This window comes from Ranitomeya imitator, chromosome 2 (assembly GCF_032444005.1).
Source record: "Ranitomeya imitator isolate aRanImi1 chromosome 2, aRanImi1.pri, whole genome shotgun sequence".
Classification (NCBI taxonomy): Eukaryota; Metazoa; Chordata; class Amphibia; order Anura; family Dendrobatidae; genus Ranitomeya; species Ranitomeya imitator.
The window spans coordinates 488,963,457-488,981,338 of NC_091283.1; the positions used below are offsets into that span (position 1 = coordinate 488,963,457).

General features: G+C 40.1%; 1 protein-coding gene across 2 annotated transcripts in view; it reads left to right on the forward strand.

The window, feature by feature from the left end:
* Positions 1-16,549, forward strand: part of NGFR (nerve growth factor receptor) — a 127,731-nt gene extending 111,182 nt beyond the window's left edge. Inside the window, exons 4-7 of one of the 2 annotated variants that reach the window (XM_069751423.1) lie at positions 2,804-3,020; positions 3,710-3,858; positions 11,391-11,428; positions 11,506-16,549. In XM_069751423.1, the coding sequence (XP_069607524.1) occupies positions 2,804-3,020; positions 3,710-3,858; positions 11,391-11,410 (386 nt within the window). In that variant the 3' untranslated portion in view covers positions 11,411-11,428; positions 11,506-16,549. The remainder of the gene's footprint in view (positions 1-2,803; positions 3,021-3,709; positions 3,859-11,390; positions 11,429-11,505) is intronic. The other variant, XM_069751422.1, reaches the window with a different exon arrangement.
* The last annotated feature ends 1,333 nt before the right edge of the window (positions 16,550-17,882 follow it).

Genomic DNA, 17,882 nt, shown 5'->3' on the forward strand with positions numbered 1-17,882 from the left:
TTCTACTATATCTATTTATCTATCTACATATAGAGCCATATATACATCCTGGCATCTTGGTACAGATGGCATAACTCTAGGCTTTGCTGTGGCCCACATTTGGGGTGACACACCATCCACATCAGCCAGCACTCTAATAGGTCAGCCTAATGATGAGTCCCTGTGTCTGTCTGTGGCTCATTGTTCTGATTGCTCACAGTGACCTTATTGTGTGGCACAGGAAACAGCCCATGGCCATCTTAGACCACAACAGGGCTATCCCTGTCCTAGACATTGCACATTGCTCTTCATAGAGTCATTAGTGGTGTGATAGACATATAGTGCCATTCCTACCAACATTTTAACCCTATATCATCCTCCCATAAATTGGCCAAAAACACTTGAGCAAACCGGCCACTTGTAAATCCCATAATATAAAAATTCTGGAGAATATTTTCTGAGAACTCTGGATTGTTCCTCTGTTACTTCTCTAGCAATTTAGGAATATTGACAGCTGGGTGTCATCAGATGGGGGTTTGTCCATCCAGTGCTGCCTGGATCAGACTATGTATGGACAAGCCCTTTGTCAAGGGGAATAGTAAAACCCAGATTTATTCATACATTTCCAGGATGAATAAGAAAGGACATGTTCTACTGAGAAAATAGACAATAACTAAGGCGAGCTGACGGATCCACTTTAAGAACAGGGTAGACCATATGATTGATTGAACTTGCAGAAACCAAAAAGGTTCTTAACTTCGGCAGTTTAAAGTTATATAACAAGGACCCCATAAAAAGATCAGGATGGGCCCCCAATATTGTCCAGTGTTTACCCGAATGGGACTGAGGCTAGAGTACCAGGCACAACTCATAGACAAGATATGGCAACCATATTAGACAAAAATCAGTATTGAACTTTCCAGTATTTCAGAGGATGTCATGAAAAGACCTATTTGAGTTTTAGAATCTTTTCTATGGTTGGCAGACAATCTGTCTTGCTTAAGGCAAATCTTCACAATCAGGGTACAGGGAGATTAAGTCATTATAAATATTTCCTAAGGTTGGCATTCAGTCCTGTGTTTTGCTCGAGGGCAAATGGAAGGCACATTCAGATGAATAATTAAACAAAAAAAAGTTTTGCTGGTAGTATATCTGTAACTTCTATTGGTTCCTATGTTGAGGGTGCCGTCAATTTAAATTCCTACAGTGCCAAATAAAAAGTGCCCAGTGCACACAGCACATGATACGGGCCAGCGGACATATTCACACACATAGGGGCCATGATATGGTTATGTGCTTACTGGCATCGGTTTGGGTTTTGAGCCCCTATAGAATGCTGCACGCGTCTAGTTATGAAATTGTCTTACCTCTGCCATCCTTACCTCTGCCATCCCTCCACTGTGGCCCCTATTACTCTTTAGTCCTTCAGCATGTTTCTACTTATAACATGTCTGTGAATGCCCCCTTTTGATCTTGCCTCCCCAATTCTTCATTGGGGCCCTTATAACATCTTAGTGTATGCCCTTATAAAATGAACCTCAATGCTTTTTCATGATCTTACTACCATCATTTCTAGCTGTTACCCCAGAAGCTCACTAGTTCTTAAAGAGATTTTGACAGTAGGATAAACCCTTTTAATCCATCTATATGGTCATGCAGGTAATAGAACGTTGAATAAAATGATATATTGATATCTGTGATCTCATTTTTTATTCAGGAGAAATCCATATTTTTCTTAGCATGCAAATGAGCTGTTAAGATCTATGGGCCGGACATAGTTTTCCATGAGAATCTGCCTCCAGAGGTTAATTTAAATGAAAAGAGACATTACCAGTGTGAGATATGTAATGGCTGCTCTCTGCTCTCCTGATCTACATTTGACACTCGTAACACCTCTTTTTATTTAAAATAATCTCTGGAGGATGATTCCCAGGGAGATCAGTGTCCAACTAATAGATCTTAACAACTCATTTGCATACTAAGAAAAACATGGATTTCTCTGGAATAAGACTTCGTATCACAGAGATCAAGGTATCATTTTAGTCAGTTTTCTATGACCTACATGCCCATATACATGGCTTAGGAGGTTTGATCCTACTAATAGATTCCTTTAAAAGGGGGATGATTGGACAATTTAAAACTTGCCCATAAATGTTAAACAAATAACAAACCCATTAATTCTCATCCAGGAGTAAAAGTTTTGAATGCTTTTTTTTAGTCTTAAATCCACCACTACTAATTGGATCCCCTACAGCTTTGTATTGTATTTACTTATGAAATGGTCGTAAATACCCATATATTACTTTTGTCCCAAAAAGTTGCAGTTTTGGGTTTTACTGTCAATATCACACTATTAATACATTTGGCGGGCTACATTTACCATGTATTGTACTTTTCTATTTTATCTTAACATCTGTACTCTCGGTAGTATATCAGTGATTGTCATCGCCCTCAGGCTTTAGATTGTTGCTAGTATTGGGCAAGGTTCCAATGCACCTTGAAAGGTTCATCTCATCTCCCTGGATATGTCCTACTGTGCTTCAGGCTTCCTCAATACAACGACCTCAAAGGTCTGTGGGAGAAAACTGTTCAGGAGATGACATTTCAAAGTCTGTCACATCGGCAGATTTTCATATTAATATAAAATATTAGAATAAAGAATCTATCTCAATACTTGTGCTCTGACGTTCAGGACCATTGGCCCTAATTTCTGTTGGTCTTCCCATGCAGGAATGTGGAGATCTAAACATGGCTACAAGAAATGTTACAACATTATAGGCTAAATTTAAAGCAAAGTTTTTGATTTTCCTTTTTCTCTTTTTAGATCCCAATCCGCGCATTGCATCAGTGACACCCTTTACGCTCAGCGCAGACACCACCGTTCAGGACAGCACTATTATGGACATAGAGACAGTCAATCCATCAACTGAGGGTACTGAACCTATCACTCCGAGTGGCGCAGCCGAGAACCTCATCCCCGTCTATTGCTCGATTTTGGCAGCTGTCATTGCAGGACTTGTGGCATTTATAGTATTTAAACGGTGAGTTACATGGTATAATTGATGTTCATGGACTCAGATATAGATAGCTGTGATCCCATCTAGCACTAAGGGCCCATTCACACTGTGTTTTTCATCATGTTCAGTGGTCCCGTTGGGGCTTACGCTCAAACCTTCTGCAAAATGGGATTCGAGTGTATGCACCAACGCCTACTTGAGGCAGAAACTCAGACATAGTAGACTGCATCTGAGTGTCTCCCTCCAATAGGTATATTTGCTCCAAAATAATGCACGACAAAGCATATGTTCACCCCGTCAGCACCATTATAGTCAATGGCTCTGTCGGCACATCTTCCTGAATTCTGTTCTGCAAGTAAGCCCCGACGGAACCAATGAACGTTCAACAAAGTGCAGTGAGAGAGTACCCTCATGGCAAAGCAAGCTATATTTGTGAGTTCATTGGCCAAAGGGGTAATGGTCTTCATAAAATATATCAGGACAACACCTTCTCATGTAGCCATTTGGATATCATCATTGGAGGATTCCGGCTTGTAATGAACCACTTGATTGCTATTATGGCTTAATTCTAAAAAGCATGAACCCACACGTGACAACCCCTTTAAATGTTCACTCTAATATTGTGTTTCTAATGGTACCCATATGTTGCCATACATTGGTATCTGAATAGGTATGAGAAGTGTGCCTTAGTCCATTATACTATATTTCTATAGGTGGAACAGCTGTAAACAGAACAAACAAGGGGGCAACAGTCATCCGGTGAACCAGACCCCATCTCCAGAAGGAGAGAAGCTTCATAGTGACAGTGGCATCTCTGTGAATAGTGACAGCACAGCAGACCAGACCACTGGACACACGCAAGGTAAGAAATGGTCGTTGTATTGTTTCAGTTACCAAATAGTAGAAATGCAGAGTGACACTGGGTTTCTTGTCCTCCGCTCCACCAGCTATTCTCTATTGGAATATATTGTGGCATATCCAAAGGGTCCACCTGTCACGGGGTCCTTCTCTGATACCACACAATCAACAGAGTGAGGGAAGTGTGAACAATCCCAAGACTTTTATTATAGACAAAACTAAAAGGTCCATAAACAATCCACCACACTGAGGATACAATAGTCCAGAACATGAATGCAGTTCAGTAACAGGATAAAATGTCCAAGGAGATGAGAGTCCAATAATCCAGCAGACAGAGGATAAAAATGATCCATATGCTTCCCTTTCTCTCTGACGTGCTGTGTTCACACCATCCTCACTACACACAGGAACTGACTTCCCAGCTCCTGTCCTCCCCAGCCCCCTCCTTATGTTCTGGGGGTAGTCAGACAGGTTGGGGTGGTTTTCAGGCCTTCCAGACCTGACAAAGGTGCCTTGGGATTAAGGCACTACAGGGGGTCATCAAGAGGCATAGAAACAGTCAAGCTGCAGACAGTAAGTGAGCTAATTCAATTATCAGCCTTTTGGAAGGTAATTGAGACTCTAGACACTATGGGCAATACACAGAATGATACAGGGCAACAAGAGAACACTATGAAAATCAGTAAAGTATAAATATACACAAAATGATACCCACATAACATATTATTATTATTATTATTATTATTTATTATTATAGCGCCATTTATTCCATGGCGCTTTACATGTGAGGAGGGGTATACATAATAAAACAAGTACAATAATCTTGAAAAATACAAGTCACAACTGGTACAGGAGGAGAGAGGACCCTGCCCGCGAGGGCTCACAATCTACAAGGGATGGGTGAGGATACAGTAGGTGAGGGTAGAGCTGGCCGTGCAGCGGTTTGGTCAATCGGTGGTTACTGCAGGTTGTAGGCTTGTCGGAAGAGGTGGGTCTTCAGGTTCTTTTTGAAGGTTTCGATGGTAGGCGAGAGTCTGATATGTTGTGGTAGAGCATTCCAGAGTAGGGGGGATGCACGAGAGAAATCTTGTATGCGATTGTGGGAAGAGGAGATAATAGGGGAGTAGAGAAGGAGATCTTGTGAGGATCGGAGGTTGCGTGCAGGAAAGTACCGGGAGACGAGGTCACAGATGTATGGAGGAGACAGGTTGTGGATGGCTTTATATGTCATGGTTAGGCTTTTGTACTGGAGTCTCTGGGTGATGGGGAGCCAGTGCAGGGATTGACAGAGGGGAGAGGCCGGGGAATAGCGGGGGGACAGGTGGATTAGTCAGGCAGCAGAGTTTAGAATAGATTGGAGGGGTGCAAGAGTGTTAGAGGGGAGGCCACAGAGCAGGAGGTTACAGTAGTCAAGGCGGGAGATGATGAGGGCATGGACTAGGGTTTTTGCAGATTCTTGGTTTAGGAATGTGCGGATCCGTGAAATATTTTTGAGTTGGAGGCGGCAGGAAGTGGAAAGGGTTTGGATATGTGGTTTAAAGGAGAGATCAGTGTCAAGGATTACCCCAAGACAGCGGGCTTGTGGGACTGGGGAGAGTGGGCAGCCGTTTACTGTAATGGATAGGTTCGTTGGGGAGATCGCGTGAGATATCACACCATCACACCACCTAATACCCAACATGGCCATTCAACATCTTATAAAGTGAGTGGAAAGTTCAAGTTAATGTATTTACTCCATCTATTACTTTTCGGAGAGCCATAGTACAGTTATGTATGAATTGAGGAGAAAGGTTTTTATTTACTGGAAAGAGCGCTACCTTTCTCCATAGGCTGTATTAGGTATTGCAACTTGGTCTTTTCAAAGTAAATGGAGCTAAGTTGCAATACCAGAAGCAACCTGTGGACAAGAGTGGCACTGCATCCTAAATAAAACAGACCCCTTTAAATTTCTTTAAGGTTATCAAAGCATTTCTTTTCCTTTTTAATACAGAGTTCAATTTCTTCTCTCTTCTTATTCCTGACAAGTAATATATTTAGCTTGATATACCAAAAGCTACCCTGAGAAACCCAGCAAGTGAGGACTTGTCACATGTACTGTCTGTATCTCTGCCGCTATATAAATGCCTGAATTTATAATATCCTTTTGCCTTGTAGGTGTCAAAGAAACTGATTTTATGCCAATGTTTTATTACATTTTGGTACACCATTGATTCCCTAGAGATAAAAAAGGAAATGAACATGGTTGTGAATGCAGTGAACCATCTCAAGGCGTAGAGTTTCTGGGTATTAGGGTGTTGCAACGAGCCAAGGAATGGAAAAGGACATATTGGTATTAATTAACCAACCTATATAATAAAATGGGAACATATAGTATAAAAATCTGCCGATAACCTTGCCTACTGTTGCTGAGCTGTAAACTATATAACTGAATATGATACAACCTACAACTGTGTTTTGGTTCAACATACAGTCATGACGAAAACTGAGGGCATCTTTTTGAATCCTATGGTTTTGTGTATCAGGACATAATAAAAAAGTCCTTAGAAGAAAGTCCTAAAAGTAGGTAAATACAACCACCTGATGAACCAAAGCTCTTCAGCTCCAAGGACGTCCACCCATTTCTTCTGATACATGTTGGCACCAATGACACGGCAAGGAAGGACCTACCGACAATCTGCAAGGACTTTGAAGAGTTGGGGAAGAAAGTAAAGGAACTGGATGCACAGGTAGTTTTTTCTTCTATCCTTCCAGTAGACGGGCATGGCACCAGGAGATGGAACAGGATCCTTGATGCAAACAACTGGCTAAGACGATGGTGCAGACAACAAGGATTTGGATTCCTGGACCACGGTGTGAATTACTGGTATGATGGACTCCTCGCCAGAGACGGACTACACCTCAACAAACCTGGGAAACACACATTCGCCAGAAGACTCGCTACACTCATCAGGAGGGCGTTAAACTAGAAGAAGAGGGGACGGGAAGAAAAACATTAGACTCGAACAAAGACGACCCAGGAAAACATACTCAGAAGGGAGGTAAGAACATTTCTAAAACAATCCACAGTGAGGAGATTGGAACAAAACAAAATCCTCTAAACTGCATGCTCGCAAACGCCAGAAGCCTGACAAACAAGATGGAAGAACTAGAAGCAGAAATATCTACAGGTAACTTTGACATAGTGGGAATAACCGAGACATGGTTAGATGAAAGCTATGACTGGGCAGTTAACTTACAGGGTTACAGTCTGTTTAGAAAGGATCGTAAAAATCGGAGAGGAGGAGGGGTTTGTCTCTATGTAAAGTCTTGTCTAAAATCCACTTTAAGGGAGGATATTAGCGAAGGGAATGAGGATGTCGAGTCCATATGGGTTGAAATTCATGGAGGGAAAAATGGTAACAAAATTCTCATTGGGGTCTGTTACAAACCCCCAAATATAACAGAAAGCATGGAAAGTCTACTTCTAAAGCAGATAGATGAAGCTGCAACCCATAATGAGGTCCTGGTTATGGGGGACTTTAACTACCCGGATATTAACTGGGAAACAGAAACCTGTGAAACCCATAAAGGCAACAGGTTTCTGCTAATAACCAAGAAAAATTATCTTTCACAATTGGTGCAGAATCCAACCAGAGGAGCAGCACTTTTAGACCTAATACTATCTAATAGACCTGACAGAATAACAAATCTGCAGGTGGTTGGGCATTTAGGAAATAGCGACCACAATATTGTGCAGTTTCACCTGTCTTTCACTAGGGGGACTTGTCAGGGAGTCACAAAAACATTGAACTTTAGGAAGGCAAAGTTTGAACAGCTTAGAGATGCCCTTAATCTGGTAGACTGGGACAATATCCTCAGAAATGAGAATACAGATAATAAATGGGAAATGTTTAAGAACATCCTAAATAGGCAGTGTAAGCGGTTTATACCTTGTGGGAATAAAAGGACTAGAAATAGGAAAAACCCAATGTGGCTAAACAAAGAAGTAAGACAGGCAATTAACAGTAAAAAGAAAGCATTTGCACTACTAAAGCAGGATGGCACCATTGAAGCTCTAAAAAACTATAGGGAGAAAAATACTTTATCTAAAAAACTAATTAAAGCTGCCAAAAAGGAAACAGAGAAGCACATTGCTAAGGAGAGTAAAACTAATCCCAAACTGTTCTTCAACTATATCAATAGTAAAAGAATAAAAACTGAAAATGTAGGCCCCTTAAAAAATAGTGAGGAAAGAATGGTTGTAGATGACGAGGAAAAAGCTAACATATTAAACACCTTCTTCTCCACGGTATTCACGGTGGAAAATGAAATGCTAGGTGAAATCCCAAGAAACAATGAAAACCCTATATTAAGGGTCACCAATCTAACCCAAGAAGAGGTGCGAAACCGGCTAAATAAGATTAAAATAGATAAATCTCCGGGTCCGGATGGCATACACCCACGAGTACTAAGAGAACTAAGTAATGTAATAGATAAACCATTATTTCTTATTTTTAGTGACTCTATAGCGACAGGGTCTGTTCTGCAGGACTGGCGCATAGCAAATGTGGTGCCAATATTCAAAAAGGGCTCTAAAAGTGAACCTGGAAATTATAGGCCAGTAAGTCTAACCTCTATTGTTGGTAAAATATTTGAAGGGTTTCTGAGGGATGTTATTCTGGATTATCTCAATGAGAATAACTGTTTAACTCCATATCAGCATGGGTTTATGAGAAATCGCTCCTGTCAAACCAATCTAATCAGTTTTTATGAAGAGGTAAGCTATAGACTGGACCAAGGTGAGTCATTGGACGTGGTATATCTCGATTTTTCCAAAGCGTTTGATACCGTGCCGCACAAGAGGTTGGTACACAAAATGAGAATGCTTGGTCTGGGGGAAAATGTGTGTAAATGGGTTAGTAACTGGCTTAGTGATAGAAAGCAGAGGGTGGTTATAAATGGTATAGTCTCTAACTGGGTCGCTGTGACCAGTGGGGTACCGCAGGGGTCAGTATTGGGACCTGTTCTCTTCAACATATTCATTAATGATCTGGTAGAAGGTTTACACAGTAAAATATCGATATTTGCAGATGATACAAAACTATGTAAAGCAGTTAATACAAGAGAAGATAGTATTCTGCTACAGATGGATCTGGATAAGTTGGAAACTTGGGCTGAAAGGTGGCAGATGAGGTTTAACAATGATAAATGTAAGGTTATACACATGGGAAGAGGGAATCAATATCACCATTACACACTGAACGGGAAACCACTGGGTAAATCTGACAGGGAGAAGGACTTGGGGATCCTATTTAATGATAAACTTACCTGGAGCAGCCAGTGCCAGGCAGCAGCTGCCAAGGCAAACAGGATCATGGGGTGCATTAAAAGAGGTCTGGATACACATGATGAGAGCATTATACTGCCTCTGTACAAATCCCTAGTTAGACCGCACATGGAGTACTGTGTCCAGTTTTGGGCACCGGTGCTCAGGAAGGATATAATGGAACTAGAGAGAGTACAAAGGAGGGCAACAAAATTAATAAAGGGGATGGGAGAACTACAATACCCAGATAGATTAGCGAAATTAGGATTATTTAGTCTAGAAAAAAGACGACTGAGGGGCGATCTAATAACCATGTATAAGTATATAAGGGGACAATACAAATATCTCGCTGAGGATCTGTTTATACCAAGGAAGGTGACGGGCACAAGGGGGCATTCTTTGCGTCTGGAGGAGAGAAGGTTTTTCCACCAACATAGAAGAGGATTCTTTACTGTTAGGGCAGTGAGAATCTGGAATTGCTTGCCTGAGGAGGTGGTGATGGCGAACTCAGTCGAGGGGTTCAAGAGAGGCCTGGATGTCTTCCTGGAGCAGAACAATATTGTATCATACAATTATTAGGTTCTGTAGAAGGACGTAGATCTGGGTATTTATTATGATGGAATATAGGCTGAACTGGATGGACAAATGTCTTTTTTCGGCCTTACTAACTATGTTACTATGTTACTATGTAACAATAACATACAACAACATATGACAAACTAAACCGTGTCATTATTTATTTTCCAAAAATGACGCCAAACTGCTAAGACAGTGGGTAATAAGTACACCCTCATTTCTTATGAAGAGGGTAAGTAGCAGCTGGGTGCTGTTAATCAGATGCCATTTACAGTTGCCATTGACATGATATCACACAACAAGTGTGATATCCTCTATAAAAGCAGAAGTTTGGTCAGTTTGCTGGTCTGCAGTGTAGAGTTGTGTTAACAGAATGCCAAGGAGGAAAGACATCAGCAATGATCTTAGAGAAGCAATTGTTGTTGACCATCGATCTAGAAAGGGTTATAAGGCCCTTTCCAAGCAAATTGGAGACAATAATTCTACAGTGAGAAAGATTATTCACAAGTGGAAACCTTTCAAGACATATGACAATTTTCTCGAGGATTGGACGAATTCAGCCTAAATTCAGAAAGTGCCGTGCTTAGTGAAATTTAAAAAAAAACAAAACCAAAACTACAGATCAGGCTCTAAAGGCCTCAGTTAGCATCTTTATACATGATCAAGTTCATGACAATACAATTGGAAAAAGTCTGAACAAGTGCGGCTTGTGTGGAAGGGTTGCAAGGAAAAACTCTCAGTTTTCTAAAAATGAACATGGCAGTAAAGCTAAAGATAGTCCATCTGAACAAACCACAAGACTTCTGGAACAATGTCCTTTGGCCAAACAAGATCAAAGTGCAGATGTATAACCATAAAACTAAACACATCATATCAGCACAAATACTTCATACCAATGATCGTGGTGGGGCTTATTTTGCCATCACAGGACCTGGTCACTTTGCGGTCCTTGAGTTGACCTTGAACTCATACTGTTGTTCATCTTAGGTTGTATTTACCTAATTTGAAGGTATTCTAAGGACCAGATTTTTTTCTCATTATATTCTGATACATAAAACCATAAAAATCAAAGAGTGTGTACTTCTTTTTGCAATGACTGTAATATAATATCCTTCTCGAACATATAGTTAATATGACTCTCATTCAGGATCCTCATATATTAGCCAGTGTGGAGAGCGGCTGCAAAGAGGGTCTTTGACTCTAGAGGACATGCATTACATGGAAAACCCACTAATTTCAGCAAAATCAGTAAAATATTTAGAATTGAGAGTCCTCAGTGGTTGATACCTTTTAATGGCTAACTGAAAAGGATACCAGCAAAATCAGTGTAATTCAAGGGCAATCAGGCATTTGTTCTCAGCTTCCCCCACAGTTTACAGCTGACAGATAGAGGTCCCAGCACAATAAATTGCAATCAGCTGATCATCTGGAGATCTTTCTGACAAAAAAAGGAATTGTTCAAACTGTATAACTCCTTTAATTGTATTTTGATTCTGTTTCCTCCTTCTTGTGAAATGTTTTTGGTAGATCAGTTGGTAGGAGCAGACTACACAGGGTTTGTTTGCTGTCTGTAACCATAGAGACCAGAAACTGTATACATAACTAGTAGAAAAGTTTTGCCATGACTATTTACAATGTTTCTTCATTTTCTTTAGATACATTGGAGAATTTTTAAAAAGAAAATGTTTCAAAGGTGGATATACCTTATAAGCAGTTGATTGACCTGTACTCACAGTTTCAGTGGTTATAAATGTCTATTCCTTTCTCCAGGCAAGAATGATCACCTATACAATAACCTATCACCACATAAGCAAGAAGAGGTGGAGAAGCTTCTGAGCGGATCATTGGACCAGACTTGGAAAAATCTGGCTGGAGAACTTGGCTACCAGGATGAGATCATAGACACTTTTACAAGAGAGGAATTTCCAGTACGAGCACTGCTTTCCGATTGGTCCAATAAGGACTGTGCCACCACCGATGCTTTATATACTGCTCTACGCAAAATTCAAAGGGAGGACATCGCCCAGAGCTTATATAGCGACTCTACTGCTACCTCACCAGTGTAATCAGAATGTTATGGGACAGAAGGAAGATGTTCCATCTTGAAATCTTTCAGTGGAACATTCCATACGAGATGTGAAGGAAAGTTTGCCCCTTTACCCTGAAATTCCCCCAGCTACCCATTTTACCCAGTATTAACGGAAAATCCGTCTGCACTGAAGCATTATTTTCAGTATTGTGGTGTGTAATCTTCTCTACGGACCTTTCATGTCCTGTATCTCCAGGTTTCTCACTGTGATGGACCATAAGACTTTGAGATGATAAGGAAAAGTGAACTATGAATCTTCATTGGTTTGAGAATTCAAAGGTGCACCCACCTTCTTCTATAGTCAGTCTTTTTTATCTCGATTTTTCTTTTGTTTTATAGGCCTCGAATTCTGACCCTTCTCCCAATAACCCAAATGGCTGCTACCCTCTAGTCAGTTTGTCGACTGTGTGCCATCATGGTATTGTAACACACAATCCTAGAGATAAAGTTGTATCTCACTCAGATGGACCATATTTAACCCAAAGATTGTGAATATTGTAAAAAAAACTTCTAGAGACACTAATCCACTCTGGACAATGTAAAGGCAGCCATTTTGCTTAAGCCACCATGTAGCCTTTGAGGGTACTACTACTAACAATATCTTGGGCATGTTGTATCTTAAGCCTCAGTGATGTTATCAGTTCCTCTAGAATATTGGCAGCCTCTACTATTTGTAGGGAATAAATGCTGTGAACTTTTTGTATGTATTCAGCAAGACATAACACTTAATTCAAATGCCATAAAAATGCACATGACATGATGTACGATGTGCTACTATTTGATGAATCAGCTATACATTCAAGAAACTACCAAAGTTATTCCAGAGCATAAGTGTACATTGGACCATCAGTATTGCATCATGTAGACCGATAACTATAGTTCTTAGGGATCATGCATATAACAATTAACCCGTAAGGATTTGTGCATATATAGGCCATCAATGAGCGCGTAGAAGAGATAGACAAAGCAGAAGATTGCATAAGGCAGAGAAAGTTCAGCCAATCAGCAGATACTATAACAGTCTGTATAAAAGCAGAGGCAAGGAATACAGCAGCCATGTTGTAATAAATCTGGAGAATGCGAGGATGTCAAAGATTAGCATTATAGTTAGGGAGATAAAGCTTTAAAATACTGAAGAAACATTACAGTTTGTGTGTAATACTACAGCAGTGACAAACAGCTATCATCCTTTTACACATAGCTTGATACGTTGAGGTCACTTTGACATTGCTAAGGCTGTGTTTTCATTATATTACTTGAAAAGTGTTCACTCAATCCTCAGAGTATTATAGATGTGTTTTCAGGGCAATTGATGATTTTGGTGTGCTTGCAATTTGCGTCAAATCGATTTGCTGCAAATCAAATTTTTAAGAAAAATGTTTACGAAGCTGGCAAATTTTAATTTCAAAAGATTGTCTCAACACCAGTGCATAGAACAAGCTAGTATTACTGAGAAGCACCTAGCTGATTACAATGTCATGACTTTCGTCAGGCTCCAAAACAATCATCAGCCGTGGCATCAACGACATGCAACTGAATTTGTATAGTACCTTGCAATATTAAGGCATTATACAGCATTAAGTTCCTGATAAGAACCATATCCAAAAATATTCAGCTCATATATCCGTGCAGTGATGACAGATTTAAGATCATTGGATCATATATGATCCAGTGTATTCTACTTCCCAATCCTGTGTAAAACATTCATGTCATTTGCAGTGGAGACAAACATTTTTGAAGGATACTATGTCATACAGCCCATCAAACCTGATGACATCACAGAGGCATGAGGCACATCCTGCATCCATAGTATATCAAGTGCTTAGTAAATGAATAGGTTGTATTCATTGGTTTTACATGGAGTTGTGGTGGACTTTCTGGAGGAGGCTTGGTACCACTAAACAAGATAATATGAAGCCATGTTGTGTGGCATTCAAAAAACCTTTCAGTGGCCTCATAACTTACTAGGAAACATTAGCCGTCGTCATGATCCACTTGTGCTGACCTGTACAGCCTTGTGATAGCAAACCTATAGACAGCCATATTAAATACCTACAGCCTGTGATACTCTCAGGGATAAAAATGGACAGATATAGCATGATCAATATACAGAAAACAGACCAGACACTAGTGAGCAGTCTTACATATATAATGATGACCCACCGATTTCCAAATATACCCCATTATGCAAATAGTAGCCAATTCTATGGAGACAAATACCATCTGGTGTCAGGGGTAAATATATTAGTTCCCATTTTGACCATTCATTGAGGCATTGCCAAACAGCTCCACACCTCCCCATGGGCCATGTGTGGTATTGCAGCTGAGCATCTTTTTCACTACAATGGAGTTGATTGGCAACATCTGAAACAATCTCTGAAAAAAAAGCGTGGTACTTTTCCTGGAAGAAATCGGTCATGTTTTTCTAATTCTGAACAAACATTTTACATTTCTAAAATTCCCTCAAACAATGGCAGATGAAATCTGGTTGGTTATTATAGGGAACCGCTCCTTTTTATAATGATCAGTTTTCCTCATGTCTCTGTACATGAAGATTTATCAGATGTGTCATGTAAAAACATATAATTTAAACTTTCTCACGAGGTCAGGAGGACCCAAATGGGAAAACGAACGAATCCTAGGTTATATCTACTCTTGTACACTCAATTCCCATGAAACTGTAAAACAGTCAGTTATAGACACATTCTCCAACATACATGGTAGGATCCATCTGTCTTCAATGGGCCAGATTTATGGATTCAGTGGCCTACTTCTTTTTGGAAATTAGTTGGGTTTTGATTGGTGATTGGACGTACTGATCCTTTGGTGGTCACTCATAATTTAAAGGCTGGTCAAGGCCAGTTGGTTCCTCCTTGTAGTACATATTACTAACATTAGTATTCTACTACATTCCTATCAAAATCTTACTTTTATTACTTACGTGAAGCATATTGCTTAGGTCAAAATTGCTTTTACATCTACAGAAAAGACATTGTTGGTCCCGACAATAGCCTAAAGCCTGAAATCTACTGCCGTGGTGCTCACACTCTTTGTCTTCCATGCAGCTGTAGCTAGATTTTCTTTCACCTGGGGCAAAGGCTCATGAGGTCTGTGGCTAAGCACCTTAGCCAAACCAAAGTGGCTTGTTGGTGTCCTTTTGCACCCAGAGCATAGGGCACATAACTATCCTCTAGCTACTCTCATGCATGTATTAATTGTCTGGTAGAAGATTATGTTAGAAGATTATCACTGCACACTATAGAAGAAACACAAAGGTGTGAAGTACAAGATGGACTCTTCCACCAGGTAAACCTCCTGGGTCATACCACTGTTACAGTTATCCAAATGATCTGTTTAATAACTAACTAATGGTTAATGAGTAGTCCAATAGTAGAACATTTTCTCAACCAAAATTGTCTTAACTACATTAAAAATGTCTAGTAAGAACTTTTTGGGAACAGGGTCTAACACATAATACCATCATACAAGAGCTCCATCAAGTTTCATATCATGACCTGGACATGTTCTTCACTCTCCTCTTACCATCCTATCATAGACTTTCTAATGAGTACTCCTAAATAGAGCAGGTATTTTAGGCAATAGGCACCTACAACACTGTGCACTATAGCATTTATAAGTAACTTGAGAAAACTGTTAACAAACAGGTCCATGAAAACCAAGGTAGACAATGTTGAACATAAGCCATATTATTGCTTTGTATACTCCTTATCATAATAGTTTACTCTCGACTTTTGTCTCCAATGTAATCCTATATTTCCTGTCGAAATAATTCCTCTCGGGATTGCCAAAATGCAAATTTAAAGGTATAGAAAAGCAAGACCGCTTTCTTACATAGACAGTCCAACATCTATCCGTAGGTTGTGTCTGGTATTGCAGCTCGCATCCATTGAAGTGAGTGGGGATGAGTTGCAATTCCACGCACAACGTCTGGACAGGCGTGACACTATTTTTAAAAGAAAGTAGCCATGTTTTTCTAATCCCCTTCTAATGACCGGTATAACTTGAAGTTGTGATTTGCACTGTAAGGTCAGTTTTTCAGAGATGTAGTTGGAATACTTTTCCAAGTATCCAAGTATCCATTCTTATGGCTTTTTGCATCTGTTACAATTGATAATTAGGCATAAGGAGTTACAAACAAGATCGCAAATGCCAAAGTCTTTGGCCCAGGTATCGAAAGGATTCTCAGATATTCTAAGCTCCTGGAGTAAAGCTTAAAGATTGTTAATAGGAGCAACAAGAATTTCAATAGATCGATCGCCATTCAGTTGTATCAGTGGTTTTAGCTAAAGCACTTAACCGGAGGTCATAACCTTTCCAACCCAACCTGCGAGGTCAGAGGTCATGTTTCGGGCCTAGTTACCATTATTTAAAATGAAATACAACAAATAATGTGCCTTTATTTTACTATATGTGTTTGTCTTTTCTGTAACAAATCCTAATTGCAGCATTTTTGCTATTTTAAGAAAAATAATAATTTTTTAGAGCACTTTTTATATAAATATCTAAAATTGTTGGAATTTTTTTTCTTTTGTTAATATTGTTTGTTATTGTTCTGACTTTTTTCTGCATTTATTTTGTTAAAATTGTAAATATTTGATGTTTTATTCTGTGATATGCCTAGTTCTCACCTATCCCACCGCCGCCAGCCCCATGTAAAATAATTTGACTGACAAATACAAAATGACCATTATAATTATTACAGAATATGTGCCCTGGCTCTTTTTTAAGCTGATTATTATGTGTGAATAGTGCCGTGAGGTGTGTGTGTTTGGAAAGGCAAGTAGATGGCAGCATAGTGGTGATAACCTGAATCTTGAATCTCAGGATGAGCCTATCCATCTATCTATAGATATAAACAGACAACAGACATATAATAAGAAGAAATCCCTTTGAAGCCATGTATTGATTGCCTGAATGATTGTGCTATAATCATCTGTTTATTGCTGCTTCTTTGTGCCCCTATCAAAAACAAAATGATGCAAATTCGCGACTGTTGAACTTTCCTCAAAAATTAGGTTTGTGGCGAATAAATGTGTGCAAATCTCACTACTGGAAAGCTTGGAATTGCTTGGAAAATACATGTGGGGGAGATGAGGGAGAAAGAACACTGCTGACTATAAGAGCTAAACCTATTATTATTATTTATTTATATAGGACCATTAATTCCATGGTGCTGCACATGAGACAGGGTTACATCAAAATACAAATATCCCTTAAAGTAAACAAAACTCACACTGACAGACTGGTACAGAGGGGAGAGGACCCTGCCCTTGTGGGCTTACATTCTACAGGATTATAGGGAAGGAGACAGTAGGTCGAGGGTTGCAATAGCTCCAATGGTGTTGAGGTGGCCGTATGGTCATTACAGGCTGTAAGCTTCTTTGAAGAAATGGGTTTTCAGGTTTCTTTTGAAGGATCCAAATGTGGTGGATAACCGGACATGTTGGGGCACAGAATTCCAGAGGATGGGGGATATTCGGGAGAACCAATACAGGCTCTAATTTACCATAACAGCTTACACTCTACAGGAAAGAGAGAGAGGACCCTACTGACCACAAGAGCTTACACTCTACAGGAAAATGAGAGAGGACCCCGCAGACCACAAGAGCTTACACGCTACAGGAAAGTGAGAGAGTACCCTACTGACCACAAAAGCTTACACTCTACAGGAAAATGAGAGAGTACCCTACTGACCACAAAAGCTTACACTCTACAGGAAAATGAGAGAGTACCCTACTGACCACAAAAGCTTACACGCTACAGGAAAATGAGAGAGTACCCTACTGACCACAAAAGCTTACACTCTACAGGAAAATGAGAGAGTACCCTACTGACCACAAGAGCTTACACTCTACAGGAAAATGAGAGAGTACCCTACTGACCACAAAAGCTTACACGCTACAGGAAAATGAGAGATGACCCCGCAGACCACAAGAGCTTACACGCTACAGGAAAATGAGAGAGGACCCCGCAGACCACTAGAGCTTACACTCTACAGGAAAGAGAGAGAGAACCCTACTGAACATAAAAGATTCCA